The 25,341-nt window shown below is 38.8% G+C and overlaps 1 protein-coding gene across 6 annotated transcripts in view; it reads left to right on the plus strand.

Moving 5' to 3' along the window:
* Positions 1-25,341, plus strand: part of BBS9 (Bardet-Biedl syndrome 9) — a 390,136-nt gene that overhangs the window by 133,319 nt on the left and 231,476 nt on the right. For all 6 annotated transcript variants that reach the window (XM_056520430.1, XM_056520428.1, XM_056520429.1 and 3 more), the window contains exons 9-10: positions 13,329-13,512; positions 14,943-15,072. In XM_056520430.1, the coding sequence (XP_056376405.1) occupies positions 13,329-13,512; positions 14,943-15,072 (314 nt within the window). The remainder of the gene's footprint in view (positions 1-13,328; positions 13,513-14,942; positions 15,073-25,341) is intronic.

A 25,341-nucleotide genomic window follows, 5' to 3' on the forward strand; every position in this document is an offset into this window, starting at 1 on the left:
TTTCAGTGGAATTCGAATCTGAAAGAGAATCTGACTGCTAGTTCACCCGCATACTGGGTTATAGTTCTGGTGAAGAGCTGTAAAATGAGAGGTTACTCAATGAAATCTGTTGGTTAGGTGCTGCGTTATGCTTATAAATAGTTTTATTCCTATTGCGCCGCATCGCAGATCGGGGGTGGGTAGCCGGCAGGCCGAGCTCTTGTGTCCTTCATATTCCCCCATTGGCCCTGCCCCCTACATTATTATGCTAATGAAGGCAGCTGTGAGCCCACAATAAGCAGAACGCTCAACTGTGGCCTTCATTAGCATAATAATGAAGGGGCGGGTTTACGGCGGAATATGGAGGAGACGGGAGCTCAGCTGGCCGGCTCCCCACCACCAATGCATGCTGGGGCGAATTAGGAATAAAACTATTTACAAGCATAACGCAGCACCTAACCATGGACTTTAGTGAGTAATCCCTTATTTTACAGCACTCTATACAGTATTCAGATTTCCCATGGATTTGGAGGCTGCATTTGCATCAGAATCAGACTGAAATTACAAAGTGTGAACATACCCTTCAAATGCTTTCACACTGGACAGAAATTCTGAAATTGTCTGTGAATTATGTAAATGAAAAAAAAAAAAACTGTTATATAATCTGCTGTATTGGATTATTCTTAGGATACAATGCGTGCAGCAAAATCGGCAACAATAAAATGTAATTATAGGTTTATTGATTCCTTTATTGAAGTTAATTGGAAAAATCAGCTGTAAATCTGTAACATAATTTAACATGCTGTGGATTAAAAACCCACACCACAGGTCAGTTCCCACACAAATTAGGTAAAGGTCCGTGCTATTCCATAGGATCTGTTTAATGCATGCACAAAGACAAGACTGTTAGAGACTGCTTGGCTATTATTATTTTTGTTTATTTGTGATGTTCAATAAATAAAATATTAAAAACAAACAAATTGCATATAACAGTAAATAAAGGCCATATGTATTTTAAAATTGTAACTACCAAAAATTCTATGAAATATAAGAATATAATATAAGAATAAACCTTGTATGGAAGTATGGAACTTCTTTGGTTAAATAGTAAAGCAGGGGGTTACAGCCCAGGTTTACAGCATCATGCCATCCGCTGTGGTTTGTATGATTGACCACGTGGCAGGACAGAGATCTGAAGCATAATGCTAGGTTATACGAAAACTACCTGACAACGAAACAGGGAATCGGAGTACTTTCTTTGATGAAACGGGTCACTACAATTACCAGACCACAACTCTATAGCTGCTTTTGTGGCATAAAATTATAAGATTAGCAGAATGCCAGTGACACCCCTGAAAAGAGATATAAAAGTTGTGGGTTTAAGTGGCTCTTGCCAAAACTCAGCTAAGCTATAGTTATTGTAAATGGAGAACTCTATGCAGAACGTAAAGTCTGATGACTAGAAAAGGTATATGGTTTAACAAATGCCAAGTTATTGTTTTATTTGATTGACTGTCATTTTGTAGTCAATGGTACCGTTTGACAATAAAAAAAAATAATTAAAAAATAAGACTTTCTTACTAATGCTATTATTTCATGCACTAACTTTGAAAATTCGAATAAAAATTACTTTAAACACATAAGGAAGGTGTGAATATATATTTATTATTTTAGATATGTTTAACCCCTTAAGGACCCATTTTCACCTTAAGGATACAGCAAATTTTCGTTTTTGCATTTTCATTTTTTCCTCCTTCCTTTCTAAACATTATAATGCTTTCAATTTTTCACATACAGACCCATATAAGGGCTTGTTTTTTTTGCGTCCCCAATTGTACTTTGTAAAGACATTACTTATTTTATAATATAATCTGCGCCGAAATAAAAAAATATATTTGTGGGGTGAAATAAAAAAAGAAATAGCATATTTTCACTTTTGGGCTCCCGTTTCTACCTAGTGCACTTTTCGGTAAAAAAAGACACCTTATCTTTATTCTCTAGGTCCATACGGTTACAAAGATACCCAATTTATATGGGTTTATTTAATTTTAATACTTTAAAAAATTATAAACTACATGCCCCAAAATTAGTATGTTTAAAATTGGCATCTTACATGCCCCAAAATTAGTATGTTTAAAATGAGCATTTTCTGACCCCTTAACTTTTTTATTTTTCCGCATCCGGGGGTATATGAGGGCTCATTTTTGGCACCGTGGTCTGTAGTTTTTAGTGGTACCATTCTTGTTTTGATAGGACTTTTTTGATCACTTAAAAAAAAAAATGTTATGGTATAAACTGACCAAAAATACGCTAATTTGAACTTTGGAATTTTTTACATGTACGCCATTGACCGTGCGGTTTAATTAACTATATATGTTTATAGTTTGGACATTTAAGCATGCGGCAATACCACATATGTTTATATTTTTTTGCATATTTTTACACTTTTTTTTTGCTATGTTATAGCCCCCATAGGGGACTGCAACATGCAGTACATTGATCTCAGCCACTGATCTGTGCTATGTCATAGCATAGGGCTGATCAGTGTTCTCGGGGCTCTGCTGGAAACGCATGGAGCAGCAGATCGCCCATCAGACGACCGAGAACCAGGTAAGGATCCTCCCGTCAGCCTCTCAGCTGATCGGGACATCGCGATTATGTCGCGATTGCCCCGATCAGCCCGACTGAGCTGCCGGGACACTTTTTTAGTTTTGTTTTAGATGCCACGATCAACTTTGATCGCGGCGTCTAAAGGGTTAATGCCGGGCATCGGCCCGATCGCCAGTGCCCGGCATTAGCCGTGGGTCCTGGCTGCCCTTAGCAACCGGGATCCACCGCTGGTGAAAACGGTTTAAACCCGGTAAACGGGACCAGGGTGTACAGGTATACCCTGCGTCCTTTAAGGACTCTGGATGCAAGGCGTATGGATATGCCCTGCATCCTGAACAGGTTAAAGAAGGTGTATGTAAATGATACTCTATTCTGTTCTATTCTGTCATACCTCTAACGTTGCATCTCTGTAAGCTATATGTTACATAGTAAGTATGGATGAAAAAAGACATACATCCATCAAGTTCAACCAAGGAATTGAAGGGAAGGGGTATGGTTGGATGAAGGGGAAGGGATGTGATTTAATATTAATGCATAAGTATTAATGTTATATTGTTCTAGGAATGTATCTAATCCTGTTTTGAAGCTTTCAACTGTTCTTGCTGTGACCAGTTCCTGAGGTAAAGGTAAAGGCGTGTCGGCCCTTGAGACCAAACCATTTCTTTTCTAGACAAAGGGAGTGCCCTCTTGTCCTTTGAGGGGGTTTAACCTGGAACAGTTTTTCCCCATGATTTTATATACTTATACTGATCATATCCCCTCCTTAAACATCTCTTCTCAAGACTAAACAAGTGTCATTCTAATCTTTCCTTATAGCTAAGATGTTCCAAGACCCTTATTAGTTTAGTAGCTTGTCTCTGCACCCTTTCCAGACCCACATTGTACTCTTTATGAACTGGTGCCCAAAACTGAACAGCATATTCCAGGTGAGGCCGTACCAATGCTTTATAAAGGGGTAGTATTGTCTCCCTGTCCCTCGAGTCCATTCATTTTTTTATACATGAAAATATCCTGCTGGCCTTAGAAGCAGCTGCCTGACATTGCATGCTATTCTGTAGTCTATGATCTACAAGTACACCCAGATCCTTCTCTACCAGTGATTCTCCAAGTTTAACCCCTATTAAGACATACGATACATGCAGGTTTTTAGTACCCAGATGCATAACTTTACATTCACCCACATTGAACCTCATTTGCCAAATGGATGCCCACACACTTATCTATCCAAATCATCTTGTAACTTGCGATTACTGGAGATCACTGACCGTTGGCGGCCGAAGGCTGCCCTCGACACCACCTGTCACTTGAGATCATTAATGAAGAACATCTTCACTTAAGACTGTTAAGAGCTAGGGTTTTGTTGGGGATGGTGATCACAAGTGCGGTATAGTATTACCCGCACTTGTGATCACTTGAGATCATTGACGGTTGGTGGCCAAAGACCACTCTCAACATCACCTGTCACTTGAGTTCATTAATGAAGAGCATCTTCACTTAAGAATATTGACGTCTGGTGGCCGAAGGACACTCTCGACACCATCTGTTACATGAGTGTATTTTAGTGAGGTTTTTAAATTATAATAATGAAAAAGATGACCAGATATGCCTACTTTGAACCAGTGATGTTGACAACACGTGACTGGAAGGGGGCGTGGTTGAGGGTGGTGAAGGGGTGTGTTTGAGGGTGTTCCTATACACAAGTGCGGTATAGTATTACCCGCACTTGTGATCAATTGTGATTACTTGAGATCACAAGTAATTGGTACAATATCCTCTATAGACTGTACTGTGCTACAAAGCTTGGTGTCATCTGCAAAAATAGAAACTGGTCTGTTAATCCCATCCTCTATATCATTAATAAATAAATTAAACAAAAGCGGGCCCACTACTGAACCTTAGGGTACACCACTAATAACCGTGGACCAAACAGAGTATGAATCATTGACCATAACTCTCTGGGTATGGTCCTTAAGCCAGTTTTTATGCCATGTTGGGGGGACTCCCTGACATACTGGCCCTCGGTAACATCTGTCATGCATAGGCACCCTTGTTTTTTTGTATGCTACTCTACGGAGTAGTGCAGCTAATAGCACTATTTCATACAGTAAACCCCAACATATACCACCTGAATGGAGACTCAAATGACACTCTTTCAAACCTCCATCCGATAATAGGCTTGTATTAATAAGTTTACTGTATATTCTGGTAGCTTTCCTAGTTAATCCCAGCCAGCAGGCACTGCTAGACAGTGTAAGAGAGCCTAAGATGATAAAATAGGTCCCTTTGTTTTCTTTTACATCACCAACTGCTGATCTATCACCACTCATAATAAAAGAGAACTCCAGTCAAAATGAATTTATCCTCTATCCACAGGATAGGCGACACTGGCTCCTCCTTGAGAGCCGGGTCCTGTTCCAGAGATCGCAGGAGTCCCAGCGGTTATTCCCCCCGTGATCAGGTACTTTATCTCCTATCCTATGGATAGAGTATAAGTTAATTTTGACTGGAGTTCTCTTTTAATGACTTATGAGTAATGATACATTAGCAGTTCATGCTGTTATTAGAAAACAAAGGGAGCTATTTTATCATCTTAGACTCTCCTACACTGTCTAGCAGTGCCTGTTTGCTGTATGCACGGGGACAGCTACCAGAGTATGGAACCCCCTGTGATCTCCAGAACCGGACACCAACTCTATAACTGAGGAGCGTCTGTTGTCTACCAGTAGACGGCGCATGCACTCCATTCACGAGTCCCATTTTGGAGATCTCAGGGCTCCCAGCGGTTGGACCCCCTAAATCAGATACTTATCCCTTAAAATTAGGGGATTATGAAATTTTGTTGGAGTTCTTCTTTAATCATTTTTTTTATAGGGATGTGCTACAATACCTGTATATAGCCAAGAGTGATTTGATTTCTGAGGGGAGGTGACAGATCAGCAATTTGCACCCCCCCAGGGTATTAGCCTCACCTTCTGGTTGGTGCATCATAAAGGTTGACATCATTCTCAATTGAAAACAAGTAAAGAACAGCGGAGTGGGTTACTTTATGATAATAAAATGTAAACTGAGGAAGTTTTCTGCGTATTTAAGCATTTTCTGGTAAAAACTTGAGATGATTTTTAGCTTTACATTAGTTAGATATATAGGTAATAGATTCACAGTGGTCTACACACCAGCTGCAGCTGTTTTACAGACTGACTATACCAGAAATTGTCTCAACCCATATGGCAGAAAATATTTTATTCTAAGTTTAGCACATTTTTATAAAACTCCCTTTGGTCATAAAAGGAACAATCTTGGTTTTGTTCTGTTTTTTGATATAATATTCCCTTGCTCATCATATTTAAGTGAGTATGTATGACTGTCTCCTGCTCCATCACACTGGAGACTCTTTTATGTTCATACTGCTGGCGCTGTGCGGGATTTTCACCTAATCATGATATGGTCTCAACTTTTTATGTCTTCAGCTTGGAGTTAGGTGATCATTTTATGTATGTGCACAGTGAGGAGATAAACGTTTTCTATTTGTCATCAAAACCTAATTTCTAGGCTGTTTCACTGGGATTTTGGTCTTATTTGAACATTGATAAAATGAAGCTGTATTACCAAAGTTACAACAATAACAATATACTGTGTTTTTTTTTCTATAAAGCAAATATTTTGTGTCTTTTTAATTAATCTATGCAGAGTAAATGTTTCATCTGTTAGTTTAGGACTGATACCTTTCTGCTTGGTTATATTAACCCACAAACCCCTTGATGATATTAATAAGCAAAAAGGTGAGCAAAATGAAACATACCAGGGAACTACATGGTATACATTGCAATACATCCCAACTTATACATTAAATATGTTAATAGCTTTTAGTTATTCTCATGCATGCTAAAATAATGTCCCTTTAGCATATGTTTTGGTGCTGTATGTGATTATACCTCTTCGTCGCCTTATTGAAAAGCATTGTTGACTAGGCATTTTCTTTTCAACTGGTGTCTAGGGGTAACCGTTGCAATTGTATGTCCGATTTTTTTATGTCATATACACTGAATGTACACTGCTAATATGTGTGAGCAGAGCCTCAAAAGAAACATATCAGAAAACGACCTATTGTTAAACACAATGTTTTTGTTACCTATATTTTTATTTTTTATATTTTACAGTCTTTATTGTAAAATAATAATAATAGCCACTTCACATTTCATCATATCCTTTATCATCTCCTCCTCCCTGTAAAATCACCTCTGCACAGCTGACATTCCTAGGAGGCTCTCCTATAGAGTTACCTATAGACTATTGTTTCCTATGACCCATGTGACTGATCTAAAGCAGATCTGTATATGCTGTTAAAAGCAGCTCAGGCAAAATGGCTGCTCTTATAATAATGTACTAAAAATGTAAGAATTTTTTTTAAATGAAAAATAAAAGTAAAGAAAAACATTTTTATGTTACAATGTTGAGCTTTAGATTACATAGTCGGCATCAATGTGATTCGCCAGCTAAACCTTTTCTGTGGCATCATAAACTATTAGAAAAGTATTCACATGTATTAGCCGTAAGATGGGCAAAAAAAATTGCAATCATATGGTTGTTTTAGCAGAGCGAGGTCTAGGTACTGTATGTTCTGGTTTGCAGCCTGTGAACGCAGACAGTTTTTATTCACTGACAGCAAGGTAATATCTTCCAGGTGTTGACTGGTAAAACAAAGTATTTAAAAATGGAATAACTTGTCATTTATACAGTGGTTAAAATTTATCAACATAGAACGTGAAAACTTCATTAAAAGCAGCTCCTTACTATTAGATGGAATGTAAGTAACTGAGCTAAAGGTTGCCATACTCCTTCACTTGCTCTCTGCTGAATGTTTGTTCGACAAACAACTATATCTCCTGATCTCCTCATATACATGAATATTCTTCACGACTGACTGTTTATGTGCATGGAGAGAGGAGGGGTAAGCCACTGCCAGACAGTTATTGAAGTGGCTTATCTCATTGAGAACAAAAGAGTTAAAGGAAATCTGTCACCAGTGTCACTTATACTAACAGACAGGTAGTGCAGGCTCAGACAGGTAGTGCAGGCTACAGTGATGACAACGGTACTTACCTTGTCCTGTTCCATGCAGGGGATCTCCGGTAATCGCCTTCGTTAGCTCCAGCTCTTGGCACCAGGCTTTGGGCACTGGCCGAGCTTAGTCACGTCACTGCTTCTGTACCCGGGACCCAGCAGAGAGGAGCAGCGGTGATGTCCCTAAGCTCCATGCCCCAAGCCACTGCTGCTCTCTGCTGGGTCCTGGGAACAGCAGCAGTGACATAACTAAGCTCCGCCTGTGCCGTAAGCTGGGTGCCCGGATCTGGAGCTAACGGAGGAGATTACCGGATATCCCCTGCATGTAACAGGACAAGGTAAGTAGTAGTACCATTGTAATCAGTGTCACCTGCACTACCTGTTGGTACCGACAGGATAGTGCAGGTGACACTGGTGACAGATTTCCTTTTAAGGGAGTGAAATCCAACATACCTGACCTTTTATTAGTAGGAAGTCGACAGGACCCCCATACATCTTAGACAGTTGGTGACTTTGGCAGACTTTTGACTAAAGTGTATGGGCCTTTTAAAGGGGTTGTCCAGGAATTGAAAAACAGACCTAATTTCTTTCAGAGACTGCTCCCTGTCTGTCTCCACTTTGGGTGTGGTATTACAACTTGACTCCTTTCACTTAAGTGAAACTGAGCTGCAGAACCACACCCAACTTGGAGACAGACAGGGAGCGGTCTTTGAAATCATTTTTCTCTTTTTCAATTCCTAGATAACCCCTTTAATACATTTATTGCTCACAACTATTGCTGGATTGTTGAAAAGACAAAGGCTCCCTGAGCTATTGGAAAGCAAGAGATCTATACTGTACATTCTAACTCATGGGTCTGCTTTCTCTTTCTTCTGCTGTGCAGGAATATGCCAATACCAGGCACTTTTACACATATTATTTTGAAAGGATCTTGCTGCTAAAGCATTTCTAATAATAACTTTATATTAGGCATTATGTATGCATCTCCTCTACTAATCCCTTATATATCTGGCATTCACCGCAGGTGAACTTACACTTCAGGATTTGTGAAAGTGGCAAATTGTGTTTTTTCCCCTTTCTCAATGGTTCTTAGCCTCTCAGTTTTCATGACGGGTTTGTTGAATCTGCATCTGGTAAGTCTCACTGTCTCGTCTTTCATAAATTGCATGGTTTAGGGAAAATAACACATTTTTAATGATGTGTGGCTCGGCACAGCTTTCATGTGCTCTTGGTGTTTGAATGGGTGGTATCATTCTACCCATATCATTCACCACCTTTCTAGTCATTTAACATGTCTGCTGATGATTTCACTTTCTGTGTTATCTCCAGTTCAGCTTCTACCCCTTGTTAAATCCCTTTATTATCCTACATCAAAATGAATACTGTGCTCATGCCCAAACCTATATTTCTTTTAATTCTTTAGATCTTAGTTTAAACTTATATTAACCCCTTCCCACTAACCATTATATTCTAATTGTGGTGTTCTTACCACAGAAACACATAATGGTTAGACTAGTGGATGGTAGGGACACTGGAGTTATTTCCATGCCATTAGAAGTGGGTGTCAGCTATAATGTACAGCTGACATCCCACTGCAATGGGCAGTATAGACGTTAAAGGAGAACTGTGGTGAAATATTTTTCATTTCCCCTGTGCTTATATTCCTACTTTCCTCTATTGCACCAATTTTGGTGTCCCGGTCCTCCGGTGCTGGTCTTCTTCCTGCTTCCTGGGCAAGGTGACTCATACTGCGCTCACCGTATCGCCGGCCACAGCGATCCCTTGAGCGATCCCTACACTGTGATGTAAGGAGCATGGGCTCCACCTTCTCCCTGCTGCCGGGGCTCCTTACATGACAGTGCGCTTAGCCAATCACTGGCCGAGGCGGGACATCGTTGCAGCTGGCGATACGCTGAGCGCAGTATAAGTCACCGTATCCAGGAAGAAGACCAGCACAGGAGGACCGGGACACTGATATCGCAGCAACGGGGGGAACATAGCAAGGTGAGTTAAAGTTTTTTTTTTGTTGTTTTTTTTTTGCAGCCCAGGCACAGGGGAAATGAAGAATGTTTCACCACAGTTCTCCTTTTTGCCAGAGGTTGGGTACATGCTTTGTCAGCCTATTACATTTTCTACTAGATAGGCCGCCTCTCAATTGCAATGACTTTACAAAAAAAGGTAACACATTATTTAAACTGCAACAAAAATGAAGAATGAGTCAATTCTCAAAATAGTGGAATAGCTCCCAGGGTACACACTTAACATATTTTGACAGATAGCTATATAAGTGGCATCAGTCGGAGGTATATATCAGGAAATCTTTTAAACGTTTACATCCTTTTAAAGCTATTTAAATTTAGTTTTTCAAATTTCTTGTTGCCTGCTGGTGTCACCAACCACTTGCATTCTGTAAATGAACTGATGACATTTATTCACACAAAAAAACGTCTCAGAATTAATAATTAACCCTTTCACTTCCTTTCTTGGACTACTAGGGATTTTACAGTTATTTCTTTTACTACTCTGGACTAATAGGGGTAGTATTAACTATTAACCTTTTAACTACACTTAACGCAAAGGATAATAACATTAACCCCTCTACGACAGCAAGGATATTAACGTAAAGACAGTAACATAGTTAGTACTGTTGAAAAAAGACTGTTGAAATAAAAACTGATAAAAAAAAACTAAAAAACAGCACAAAATAATGCCTGCATGATCTCCCAGACTGAGAGTGCAAATATTGTGGTGAGTCAATATATTATATGGTAAGTTGTAAAAAAGAAAAAAAAAAAAACCTGGAGTAACAGTCCACCATATATTACAGAAGATCCTGAAGGGAATAAAAATATGCAGTGTACGGACCTGAAGAAAATAATTTTGCTGGTCAGTGTCCACGTGGAGAGTGTGAGTGCGCACTCGCAAGATTCCGATTGACAGTATGTATTGGTTTGTAATTGGAGATTCTGCCGTGCAGGAATAGATGACTTTAGAAATTATGATATGCGGGTATTGTACCAATGCTAAGCATGTTTCTTGGTATCGCTCTGACCCCTTCCTCTGTAGCGGGTATATGATGGTTGGAGTAGTTCTCCTATTTATGGAAATAGAAGTGATCACAAAAAATCTGGGATGGAGTCCAGGACTGAATAAATTTGGTTGTTAAAAAAGGTACAGAGTATTGAATGATACTGGAAGTAGATTATTTACAATCTGAACAATGGCAAAATAAAAATAAGTAAAAAAAAAAAATAAAAAAAATAAATATAGATATATATATATTCGAATGCATAGCAATAATAATAGAAAAATAATATCAAAATAAAAGAGCTGAAAGACCTTAATGGAAAAAACTGATAATAAAACTAGAGTATATGGACAAAAATCTATTATGATAGGAATGATAAAAATAAAAATATGAAAAGTAAAATACAAATAAAGATAAAAATAAATATAAACAACAATAATAAAAAATTATACACAAGTGGATATCTGAAACTAAATCTTTCGAAAACAGAACTTCTTGTTTTTTCTCCATCAACTGATACTGTACCTAACCCTGACATTTCCATCTCGGTATGTGGGACTACCATAAATCCCAGGCTGCAGGCTCGCTGTCTTGGAGTTATACTTGACTCTGATCTGTCTTTCACTCCCCATATTCAGTCCCTTTCACGTTCTTGTCACCTGCATCTCAAAAACATTTCCAGAATCTGCCTGTTTCTCACTACTGAAACTGCTAAAACTCTCATTATTGCTTTGATTCACTCCCGCCTTAATTACTGTAACTATTTACTAATAGGCCTTCCTTTCTCCAAACTCTCTCCTCTTCAGTCCATCCTTAATGCCGCAGCCAGACTCATCTTCCTCTCCAGCCGCTACACAGACTCCCTGTGCCAGTCACTACACTGGTTACCAATTCAGTCCAGAATACAGTACAAAATCCTCAGTCTCACACACAAAGCTCTCCACAATGCTGCACCTCCCTACATCTCCTCTCTCATCTCCGTCTACCATCCTACATGTTCTCTCCGATCTGCTAATGATCTCACACTAACATCTTCTATAATCCGAACTTCTCACTCCCGTCTCCAAGACTTCACTCGTGCTGCAACAGTTCTCTGGAATGCTATACCTTAATCCCTCAGACTCAACAACAACATCCATAGTTTCAAACGTGGCCTGAAAACACATCTCTTCAGACAGGCCTATAACATTCTTTAATTGGCCTCAACATATCCTCAACATATCCCCACACCTCTTGTTTGAATAGTTATTGTGTAATATTATGTCTGATACTTGTCTTTGTTTGTACCCCATAATTGTAAGCGCTGCGGAATCTGTAGGCGCTATATAAATAAAATTATTATTATTAAGTGGAATGTGATGAGAAAATGATAACAAATAAAAAAAATAAAAAATAAAGTTTGGAAAAAAAAAATGAATTAGAAAAAAACTGGATGTGGGGTCCTTACCGGGACAAGTCTTGATGCAGGGTAAGCAGCCTACTGGATATGTGTCATGGGTGAGGAGCCCACCCAAGGATAGATTTATAATAATCTGATTAATTCCAATTAAGGCCCTTGGGTTTCAGGCTCTCAAACTCGAAAATCTTTTGGCTTTCAGCTTTAGACATTTGTAACATCTGGCTATCCCCTGGACAGTTTTTCTTAAGTTGCAGATCAAGGACTGATGAACTAGATTGATCACTATTGTGGTGATGTGCAAAGTGAAGGAAAGGATATGTTTTAGATTGTGTTTAGATATTCAGATTTTACGTTGTCTCTTGGTACACCCAATATACCTTTTGTTATATTGCCATTGTAATAAATAAATTGCCCCCTGTGAGTTACATGTGAGAAATATCACAATTCAGAAGAAAACTACATAGGTAACATCCACTGTAAGTGGGATATGAACCAATTTCTCACCTGTAACTCAAAGTTCTCATTACATTTTTTACAATGCCAGTGTGTCTTCTCAAAATGTTTTTATAGTAAGTTGTTTTGTAGCACACTACTTGTCTTATATTTTGTGAATGGACATAAGCTACCGTAATTCAAAGCAATTTGCAGCATAAGACGCATTTCATTTTATAATTTTATAGTAAACATCGACACAGGACTCTTACAACCATTTCTATTTTTTTGGGTTCATGCATAGTATTTTGGCCAGTATTTGGCCTTCACTTAAAAAAGTGTATTAGACATTGTATAGAACAATGCTAATGTGAATGAGGGTTTACTGTTAGGTTCATGTTTTATACTTTTATCTGGTGAATAATAGGGCTTGTTGCCTGAAGAATAATCATATACTGTGAGTTTACGGCTGTGGTGCCTCATGTAAATCTACACGCTGCCTTCTCTCCACCTTGGCAGACTTTAATGGTCTTGAAGGAAGAGACTTAGAAAAGGATGGAGACTATTTCTCAAAGCTAAACAAACATGTTTATTCTGAGAGTGTGTGTGTGTCTGCAAAGGTGTGTGCCTTACTTCTAACAAATATGGTTGGAATGGAAAGGAGAAGGCCCAAGGATAACAAATAGAGTTTGCATGGAGTAAGGTAACAGCGCAGTCTTCATAGTCAACAAATGTGTGTCTGGAGAACATCAAGCATTAATTAGGTGATACGCAGCTGCTAAAGTGCTTAATGCTATACACTGCTCATTTTCTTCGCAGGCCGACTGGATCCTGAACATAGGTGAACAGGCCTTGGATATCAGCATAGTTTCTTTTAATCACACAAGTTTCTCAATATTTGTACTTGGCGAGAGAAACTTCTTCTGCCTCAAAGAGAACGGACAGATCCGCTTCATGAAAAAGCTTGAGTACAGTCCAAGTTGCTTTCTTCCATATTGTTCAGGTTAGTTGGAAAATAATGAAATGGAATGTTTGGAGCACCACAGGACCTGGTGTACAAATTTATATACACTTTAATATGCGGTCTGCATATGCTGTTCCTCCTGATAATTTACAGACACCTATTTTGGCATCTGAGTAAGGTAACTAAGAGCAGAACATTTCATCGATATATTGTGTTTTAAGCTGTCATCCATTTACCTGTATTGAGCCAGAGTTGTGCTGACGTGTCCTATTGTTTTTGGCCTAAACTATTATCCAGAGTATGAGGTTGAAGGCTCAAGGGTCTTGTGCCAATACAGCGAGACTGTTTACCCACAGTTCTCTGGGATATATATACAAGAAAGTGCTAGTGTGTCTCCAGCATCCTTACTCCCAGTCAATATTGTGTACCTATGACATTTCTGAGTAAATTTCATTTGACCTGCTGTTAGTATCCAACCAAGGACAACATTTGTAAACCGTTTATGATTCTCCTTGAACTTAGGTGGCTTGACTTTGGTTTTTCTCAGACTCTAAAACAATATGGTCACTAGAAACTCGACCTCTGATATTGGCCTTAAAGGGGTTGTCCAGGATTTTTAGAAAACTGGCTAAAGGGGGTTTCACACCGGGAATGGATTAAAAAGTAATGGGCGGGGCTACAAAAGTAGTATTTATTTTCTTCCTTCCTGCTAGATTTATATATGACTTTTGCTCAAAAAACTTCTGTAAAATGTTGTGCGTGAAATTCCCCTGACAACAGCAGCATGAAATAGAAAACAAAATAATGTAATCACTGGTAAATCTGCTGCCACACCAGCATTCCATTGACTGGCCTAATAAGTTGCAGTTAACATTTACCTCAAGTCACCGCCGAGACCAGTGATTGGCTGCAGTGTCATGTACATGATATCATCATCACTGCAGACCCAACAGAGAACACTGGAATGGCGGGAGATTTACAGTTGAATTTTTGTATTGTATTTTTATCCATATATTTAAAAACTCATGAGCAACAACTTTAAGCTAGCCAAAAACATTACACAATATTGAAAGCTGAAAAAATGGTGGGAAAAATTGTGAGAAAAGGTGATGGATAGGTGCAGAATACAATTCGCCTTGATATACACTATTTTGTACATGTATGTATGTGTATAGTTACATACTTTGTGCTGTAAATACCAGCCTTAACCGCAATGTACTTACAGTGTGCACTGACCGCAGCATTTCTGGCAAACTGTATTGCTACATACCCATGCTAATCTATGACACTAAATTTGTTTCAGCCTATGTAATATAAATTCCACTCCTAGTTCAATGGAAAACTCCTTTATACATTATGTTAGAGCTATATACCGTAACCCAGTAAATAAAAACCATAATCAATCCATGGCTCTGAATGCTCCTAGCAGTAAACAGTTCACTTAACACTTTCTTCTTATAATTCTACAGTGAGTGAAGGGACAATAAACAGTTTGGTCGGAAACCATAATAACATGTTACTTGTGTACCAGGATGTGACACTGCGGTGGGCGGCTCAGCTTCCGCACATTCCTGTTGCAGTAAAAGTTGCCAATTTCCAGTAAGTATCTAGAAATATCCACTTACTCTGTTTTGCTTGTACATGAGAAAGACGGCTATAGATGTTGGACAAGGGAATTGTTTGCTTAAGCACATTTACTTTTTCTTTTAAACAATTTTATTGCTGTTGTGTGAATGTCGTTTCCTTTGTGTGTCATTGCCATTTTTTTCAGTGTAGGAAAATGAGGTTTGCCGCACACTGCTCTCAAAATGTTGGCTTTTTTTTTTTTTTTTTTTTTGCTTTTTCCGTTAGTCTTTAAAAAAATGTTTGCCTTTTTTTATTCCCAGTCACTTTGTTGAATCAGTTTATTGGCTTTTTTTCAGTAAGGCTTAATATAGTTAAATGGTACTAGTTATCATTAAACAGGTTTTATATATTTTAGATAAAATAATTTCCTAATGTACTTACTAATATTAAAAATTGTATACTTTTCTATGTTTAAATTGGCAGTAAATTTCTGCCACTAGGTGTCCTTCTTCTTATAATTTGTCCCCCGGTGCTGCAGGAGGAGCAGCCTGCTGTGGGATTGGCTCATCTATGCATGCTCAAGTCCATGTGAGTGGGGGAGGGCAGGCGAAAGCTCTCCTAGGCAGAGCTTTACATTACGTTCAGATCATCTGCCGTAGAACGCCCTCTCCAGCACTCCTGCGATCACTGTGAGTGAGCATATGACAAAAGGCCATATAATTGTTAGTATTTGAAGAAAAAAAGGGGGGGGGATGTTTAGGGGGAACGATCCATCAAGAGATAATAATTAGACTACCTCCTTTAAGAACCTACTAAAAAATACAGCAAAACTTGTCATGCATCACAGCAATGCACATCATCCTGACAGTATAGGCAAAAAGCATGTCGTTAGCAAGTTGTTACGTTGTGTTTACAATCTAGTACTAGAAAAGGTGTGACCATTCAGCACAAATGTGCAGTAGTATATAGATTTTTTGAAAAACTTTTTTTTTTTTTAATCAACTGGTGCCAGAAAGTTAAACAGATTTGTAAATTACTTCTATTAAAAAATCTTAATTCTTCCTGTACTTATTAGCTGCTGAATACTACAGTGGAAATTCTTTTCCGTTTGAAACACAGAGCTGTCTGCTGACATCACGAGCACAGTGCTCTCTGCTGACATCTCTGTCCATTTTAAGAACTGCCCGGAGTAAAAGGAAAACCCCATAGCAAACATATGTTGTTCTGGACAGTTCCTAAAATGGACAGAGATGTCAGCAGAGAGCACTGTGCTCATGATGTCAGCAGAGAGCACTGTGCTCATGATGTCAGCAGACAGCTCTGTGTTTCAAAAAGAAAAGAATTTCCACTGTAGTATTCAGCAGCTAATAAGTACAGGAAGGATTAAGATTTTTTAATAGAAGTCATTTACGAATGTGTTTAACTTTCTGGCACCAGTTGATTTAAAAAAAAAAAAAAAGTTTTGCACCGGAGTACCCCTTCAAGGGTATGTTACCTGCTATTTTCCTACAGCAGATAGTTCATGTACGTGTGTATATATATATATATATATATATATATATACGGTATATTAAAGTTCAAAAGCAAATCATGTGATAATCAGAAGCTCCGCCTACAACACAGATTTTCATATGATTGGGGAGTGGATGAAAAACAAGGCTGAGACAGGGAAATGAGGTCAAGTCTACATTATTTTTCTGAGGTAGACATTTAATTTGATCTAAAATATTAGGTTTACTGTATAAAAAAAAAGTGGATTATGGTAAAATCCCTTTAATGAGTTCTCTATGGGATAGAAGCAGGGGCAGCATTGCTGCCTCAATTTGTCCTAGGGGGCACATAATTGGCTGCTGCTTTGACTTCCGAGATCCAACACATTATTGGTGATTCTGCCTTAAAGCTTGAAGACTATTGTGTAATAAAGATATACATAATATTTAAAAATTTTGTTCCCAAGTGGTCTTTTTTGACCTTTGAGGAACAGATTTTAAAGGGGTTATCCAGAAATAGAAAAACAGAGCTTATTTCTGTGGGTATGGTTCTGCAGCTCAGTTCCATTGAAGTGAATGGAGCCAAGTTGTAATACCACAGACATGGAGCTGTTTTTGAAAGAAATTTGCTCAGTTTTTTCTATTCCTGGATAGGCCCTTTAAAGATAAAGAGTACCAAAAGAAGAAAAAATACATATAAAATGCCCTCTGGGAGGCCTTCCCAGTTATTGTAACATTAAACCGTTACCCAGTTACCATAAAATATACATGTAATAAGCCAAACTGTAGATGATGTTGAATACAAATAGACAACAAGCGGAATTTTTTTTACCATTGACTTCAATGGACTTCTGCTCGCATATTCCGCAAGAAGAATGAACATGTTCTTTCTTCTACCAGAATTAAATTCCGCGACCATAATTTACGCAGTCTGAATAGTGCAGAGTAAAATACATTGAAGTCAATGGCAAAGCAGATGTTAATTATTTCTGAGCGGAGAGTTGAAGAGGAATTACTCAAGTAAAAAAACGTTGCCAGATATACCAGATTTTACTGCACTTGTTCTTTTGCAGTTATATTTAATCACAAGTAAACTTGCTTCACACATTACTAGGGACTTCTGGCTAGGACTTGGATAGTCAGAGCCTCCTTCATTGTAGCTAGGTAGCCTTGCGGGTAAATTAGATTTCATTAGAGCTTTTTCTTGTTGGATTGTTTTGACCCTGTTATTCTGGACAGTATCTCTTTTCCTTTCTGTAAGTGCAGCATTTGGGATACGCAGGATGTAACAAGGTCAAGTACATCACTGGACATACATTTCGTTTTTAAAGTTTACTTGTCACAGTGCTGCACTGTTTTTATTACTGTTCAAGAATAAGTTGAATAGTGGTGGATTTGGTAAACTTTTACAGAGTGTGGGGCTGTTTGAAACACTATTAAAGCCATTTCAGGCAAAAACCAGGAAAATAAAAATGTGTGTATATTAACAGTGTCAAATAAAAGTGAAAGTAGGTGAGAAGACAAAAGGATCGGCTGTTAAGTCGCTTTATCCATCTGGTTTGTTCCTACATAACTCTGTATAGTGTTGAGCGAAACTACAATAAATGTTGCCGAGCCTAAACTTGATGTCTCGGCTGTTGATCGCTTTTGTTTCCGTAAATTACTGCTGTTTTCCGGAAAGGGGCAGTATTATATGCAGACTTAAGCAATCAACAGCTAATCCATCAGGTCCGGGCTTAGACACATTTACTGTAGTTTTGCTCAATACAGTCATTAATGCCTTAGAAATTAACAGTTGTAGCATAGAAGACATAAAGAAAATCATATTGGATAACTTTTCCAGTATTTGCAGGAATTGAATTTTAGATTCATTCAGAGTAATACCTACTTGACATATCATGACCTGACATAACATTCCTAATGTAGTCCTCTCCCCTGGAGTGTTGACAGAAATTTTTTCTACCTGGCCAGTGTAGGAACTTTTTTTTATTTAACCCCTTAAGGACCCGGGCTTTTTCCGTTTTTTAATTTTTAATTTTTCCTCCTTAACTTTAAAAAAAAATCATAACTCTTTAAAATTTTCACCTAAAATTCTATGTGATGGCTTATTTTTTGCGACACTAATGCTACTTTGTAATGACATTAGTCATTTTACCCAAAAATCTACGGTGAAACGGGAAAAAAATCAATGTACGTCAAAATTGATGAAAAAACACTATTTTGTAAGTTTTGGGGGCTTCCATTTTTACGCAGTACATTTTTCGGCAAAAATGATACCTTATCTTTATTCTGTAGGTCCATACGGTTAAAATGATATACTACTTGTATAGGTTTGATTTTGTATCGCTTCAGAAAAAAATCATGAATACATGCAGGAAAATTTATACGTTTAAAATGGTCATCTTCTGACCCCTATAACTGTTTTATTTTTCTGTGTTCAGGGTGCTATGAGGGCTCATTTTTTGCGCCGTGATCTGAAGTTTTTAGCAGAATCATTTTTGTTCTGATCAGACTTTTTGATCACTTTTTATTCACTTTTTTGTGATATAAAAAGTGATCAAACATGCGCTATTTTGGACTTTGGAATTTTTTTGCGCGTACGACATTGAACGTGCGGTTTAAAAAGCGGTATATTTTTATAAATCGGATATTTCCGCACGCAGCGATACCACATATGTTTATTTTTATTTACACTGTGTTTTTTTTATTCTTGGAAATGCCGGGTGATTCAAACTTTTATTAGGGGAAGGGATAATCGAAAGGGTTAATGATTTTTTTTACACTTTTCTTATGCAATATTATAGCTCCTATAGGGGGCTATATCATTGCATCAACTGATCTTTAACACTGATTGATGCATCTCCATAGGAATGGATCAATCAGTGTTTTCGGCGATTGAATGCTCAAGCCTGGATCTCAGGCTTGAAGCATTCAATCGGCGATCGGACAGCACAGGAGAAGGTAAGAAACCTTCCTCCTGTGCTACAGCTGTTCGGGATTCCGCGATTATACCACGGCGATCCCAAATAGCTTCCTGAGCTAACCAGCAACTTTCACTTTCGTTTTTAGCCGCGTGGTTCAGCTTTGTGCGTGCGGCTAAAGGGTTAATAGCGTGCGGCACCGCGATCAGTGCCGCGCGCTATTAGAGGAGGGTCCCGGCTTCACTATGACGCCGGGCCCGCCGCGTTATATCGCAGGACCGGGACCCAGGACGTACCCATACGTCCTGGGTCCTTAAGAGGTTAAAGGGGTTCTCTGGTGGAAAACATTCTTTTTCAAATCAACTGGTGCTAGAAAGGTATACAGATTTGTAAATTACTTCTATTAAAAAAACGTAATCCTTCCAGTAATTATCAACTGCTGTATGCTCCAGAGGAAGTTGTGAAGTTCTTTTCAGCGGGACCACAGGGCTCTCTGCTGACACCTCTGTCTGTGTCAGGAATTGTCCAGAGCAGTTTCAACAAATTCAAGAAGAAAACAACAATGTGAATAATGCAAGAGACCACATATGAGAGATACAGCAAGACCTTGCAGGGCCGTGCTCCCATAAAGAATGACATAACAAAGGCAATAGTACCATCACTTCCATCACATCTCGCTTCATACTAAAACAATAGGCAGTTCCGGAGGTAGAAGATGCAGGTACGAACCCCAGTATTCATTGAAGCAATGTGATCACAGTCGAATGCACTGGAAGGGGCGCATAAAGCCTAGTGTATCAACAAAAAAAGGGCTACTGTCAATTTTTAATAAAGCTTTGGATTTGGGTTTTAGGACTCATTCACATTTCCATCAGGCTCAGTTCTGTCATGCCCCTTTGTTAAAGGGATACTCCACTGCAAACATCTTATCCCCTATCCAAAGGTTAGGTAATAAGATGTTAGATTGCTGGGTCCAGCTGCTGGGGACCCCTGTGATCTCCAGCGCGGCACCCCTGTCAAGTCATCGCGATGACTTACTATGCGCCCCTCCATTCACTTCTATGGGAGGAGGCTTGAGGGCCACATCATAGCTGTCACACCTCCACCAATTGACATGAATGGAGGTGGCTTGCAGCTTTCGGGTTCCTGATGCCGCCACTGCGTGGGGGTCCCCAGTGGCAGGACTCCACAATCTAACATCTTATCCCCTATCCTTTGGATAGTGGATAAGATGTTTGCAGCAGAGTACCCCTTTAAATCTGTAGACTTTTGCTAATGGATGTAAAAGATCCCTATTGATGTCAATGGCTATGTTTTTTATATTCCGTTGGCATCAGTTTGTATCCGTTTGGTTTCTATTATGTTTTTTTTTTTCATAAAAAAAAAAAAAAACAGAAGAGAAACAGATATAATAAATTTCATGGAAAACAGATGATGCCTTAATATCATCCGTTGGCGTCCAATTTTTACAATGCTTTTTTTGATCTGTTCTACTTCTGAGCATGCCCAGAAGAGGTGGGAGCAAACAGGAATTAGTCAGAGGATAAAAAAAAAAAGACATAAACAGACAGAAGATTCAAACAGATGATAATCTGGATTCTGGTTATTTTAAAGCATACCCGTCAGATCAACAAAAAAAACATTTTTTTAATATATCACTCAGTACCTAATCCTGACCATGTACATCTAATTCTTATGTGTCTAGCACCTTATTTATTTTTTTATTACACTTTTAATTTAGCTCACTAGTCTGAAAACTGACAGTAGCAGGACACAAGCTGACAGTGGGAGGATTTTTCCATCAGCTGTGAGCCCTGCGCTCACAGCTGTCAACCAAGGAAATGTGTCCATGACATAGATGATGATGCATGGACATCAGGACAAGTATGTGTCCATGCAGGCAGGGGGGACAGTTGTTTGACTGGCTTTTTCAGTATGAAATACTGAACATTTTCTAATGAAAGCAATTGCAAAACCTTTTTTTTTTGTATGCTTTACAACATTTCAAAAGTTTTTGTATCTGACAGTGCCCATTTAAGGGAACTATGAAAATAGTTAAAATAATGGCATCCGTTTGCAACAGTTTACTTAAGTTTGTTTGTCTATTAAAAGTATGGTCTGTTTTGTGTCAGCAGCGTAGAATAGCGGGATGGAAGACAACGGCCATGTGAACATAGCCTTACTGATAGTTAAGACTCAAATCTTTGGGGTTGGCCATAGGTCTTCTTCAAAGGGGTACTCCCCTGGAAAAAATTTTTTTTTAAATCAACTGGTACTTATCAGCTGCTATATGCTCCACAGGAAGTTCTTTTCTTTTTTAATTTATTTTCTGTCTAACCACAGTGCTCTCTGCTGACACCTCTGTCCATTTCAGGAACTGTCAAGAGCAGAATAGGTTTGCAATGGGGATTTTCTCCTACCCTGGACAGTTCCTAAAATGGACAGAGGTGTCAGCAGAGAGCACTGTGGTCAAGCAGAAAAGAACTCCAGAAAGAAATACAACTTCCTCTGTAGTATACAGCAGCTGATAAGTACTGGAAGGATTAAGATTTAACTTTCTGGCACCATTTGATTTAAAAACATATTTTTTTTCTTGGGGGAGTACCCCTTTAAAGGTGTACTCATGAAATATACACATATATATAATCTATCCTAAAACCACAATGCTCCCATGATATGTCCTTGTAAGCCATCCTGCCTGATATGCATGGCTCCTGTGGTCCCTTTTGTCTTCTCTGGCTGCTTGATATTCTTTGCCATCCTTCTCTCCCCTTGCCTACATCTCCCAGCAACCATTGCAGCTCTGCTCTGCCAGCCCCACCCTACTGCTGTGAGCAGCAGAGAGAGGTTCAGTGTCTGATTGGCTGAGGCCACACACACCACCCAGTTCTCAGCACTAACGTAAACAGAACTCATCAGTGCAGGGCAGAAGCCACATGAGAGATTTGGATGTCTGGATGATGTCATCCCCTCCAATCAGCCCTGGTGCCATTGTTTACATCACCAGCTTGGATTATTAGGTTCACCAATTGGCTACAATGATTCAGGGCAACAAAAACAGTAAAAAAAGCTGCTACAGGTAAGAAAACTTGTAGGGAAAGAATGTGATGAGAAAAGTTTGATTTAAAAAAATAAATTTTACATTTATAAATGTACTAAATGTCATTTCACTCTTGACACTCTATGGTCTTTACTGGGCATAGCTGACGGATAGTTTCCCTGTTTCTGTTTGCCCACCTCTGTTTTACAGGACTTTGGCACACATAGCATGTGGAAATAAACTCTAGCAATCATTATCTGAGTATTACATTTAAGTTTCTCAGGTTGAAAAAACCTCTAGTTTCCAATTCAGCTTCTCTTGGCTGCGGTGTGGAAACTTGTGTGTCCAGTAAACTGTATAGATCAGTGTTTACTCTAATGTTTAGTTTATATCACACATCACAAGAGAGTAGGATTCTCTAAACCTGCGGAGTGTTTGATAAATCTAGCATAACGTACCATAAAGTGGGAGCTACGTTCTTGTACTAGAGTCGGGACATGATACCTGTAAAAAGAGAAAAAAAAAGTCAGTTTTTTAACCAGACCTATCCTCAGGTTTGTAAATGTTCTGGAACCTTTTGCTCCAAACATGATATTGTAATCCATAGTTTCTTGCAAATGATTGGAAATATATTTCTTATTATAGAAACCTGATACCTATCCACTTGTTGGGTCCAAGAGCACTTCTTCATTACCTGAAGCTCCACGAACAGTTTTCTAGATATTGTTGTTTTTCAAGTAGCTAGAGACTTGCCCTAACCTGTTGACTCCAGTTGTCTTAGAACACCCCACTCCTCTATTTCTATAGCTTCATAGAGGACACCCAGCTTAAAGGGGTTATCCGCCATAAGGTGATTTTAGTACGTACCTGGCAGGCAGTAATGGATGTGCTTAGGAAGGATCTGCGCTTGTCTTGGGGCTAAATGGCTATGTTGTGAGATTACCATAACACTGTGGCTAGCTGTTTGTGAACTGGTATTTCCTGTTTGACTTTTGTTTTTATTTGACTACAAATCCCACAATTCCATCTTCCTCCCTCCAACACATCAGCCACCCCACCCATTGAAACATACATGAGCTGCATCCATTCAAATCAGTGGGGTTTTCAATCAGGGTGCCTGCAGCTGTTGCAGATTGATCCCTCTCCCACCAAGTGATCACTCCACCCATTGAAGCAGACAGACTCCCTGTCATCAGCTGACTAGTGAGTCAGGTCTCAGCCACATTGCAAGCTGGAAAAAATCTGAGACAACAGTCACACACAGGTACAGACACTATATTATGAACTACACTAACTTTACAGCCCCTGTAGCATAGTCAAATAAAAAAAAATCCCTGGAATACCCCTTTTAAATATACTTTATGGGCACCCTCTGTTGTTATTTTCAGATGAGCATAGATAGCCAACTCCACATCTGTTTTTAGGGCCGCACTCAAATAAGCAATGTTAATGTACCACCTACACTAAAAAGAAAACATATATTGGTAAATGTAAAATTGTAATTATTTAAAGCGTACCTGTCAGAGCCCACAAAAAAAACTCTTTTTATGTTACTCAGTACCTAATCCTGATCATGTACAGTGGGGATCAAAAGTTTGGGCACTCCAGGTAAAAATTTGTATTAATATATGCATAAAGAAGCCAAGGAAAGATGGAAAAAATCTCCAAAAGGCATCAAATTACAGATTAGACATTCTTATAATATGTCAACAAAAGTTATTTTATTTCCATCATTTACACTTTCAAAATAACAGAAAGCAGAAAAATGCCATCTGCAAAAGTTTGGGCACCCTGCAGAATTTATACCATGCACTGCCCCCTTTGCAAAGCTGAGACCTGCCAGTGTCATGGATTATTCTCAATCATCATCTGGGAAGACCAGGTGATGTCAGTCTCAAAGGTTTTAAATGCCCAGACTCATCTGACCTTGCCCCAACAATCAGCACCATGGGTTCTTCTAAGCAGTTGTCTAGAAATCTGAAACTGAAAATAGTTGACGCTCACAAAGCTGGAGAAGGCTATAAGAAGATGGCAAAACGTTTCAGATGTCAATATCCTCTGTTCGTAATGTAATTAAGAAATCGCAGTCATCAGGAACAGTGGAAGTTAAAGCAAGATTTGGAAGACCAAGAATAATATCAGACAGAACAGCTCGCAGGTTTGTGAGAAAAACAACTCAAAACCCACGTTTGACTGCACAATCCCTCCAGAAAGATCTGGCAGACACTGGAGTTGTGGTACACTATTCCACTATAAAGAGATACTTGTACAAATCATGGAAAAGTCATCAGAAGAAAACCTCTTCTATGTCCTCACCACAAAAATCAGCGTTTGAACTTTGCAAATGAACATCTAGACAAGCCTGATGCATTTTGGAAACAAGTTCTGTGGACCGATTAGGTTAAAATTAAACTTTTTGGCCGGAATGAGCAAAGGTGCGTTTAAAAATTAAGGGGAACAGAATTTAATATAAAGAACCTCTGTCCAACTGTTTAGCATGGGGGGTGGATCAATCATGCTTTGGGGTTGTATTGCAGCCAGTGGCACAGGGAACATCTCACGAGTAGAAGGAAAAATGGATTCAATAAAATTTCAGCAAATTTTGGATGCTAACTTGATGCCATCTGTGAAAAAGCTGAAGTTAAAGAGAGGATAGCTTCTACAAATGGATAATGATCCTAAATACACCACGATATTCACTGGGGATTACATCAGGAGGCGTAAACTGAAGGTTTTGCCATGGCCTTCACAATCTCCTGACCTCAACATAATTGAAAATCTATGGATAGACCTTAGAAGAGCAGTGCATGACAGACAGCCCAGAAATCTCAAAGAACTGGAAGACTTTTGT

The sequence above is a fragment of the Hyla sarda genome, chromosome 5 (assembly GCF_029499605.1).
Source record: "Hyla sarda isolate aHylSar1 chromosome 5, aHylSar1.hap1, whole genome shotgun sequence".
Taxonomy (NCBI): domain Eukaryota; kingdom Metazoa; phylum Chordata; class Amphibia; order Anura; family Hylidae; genus Hyla; species Hyla sarda.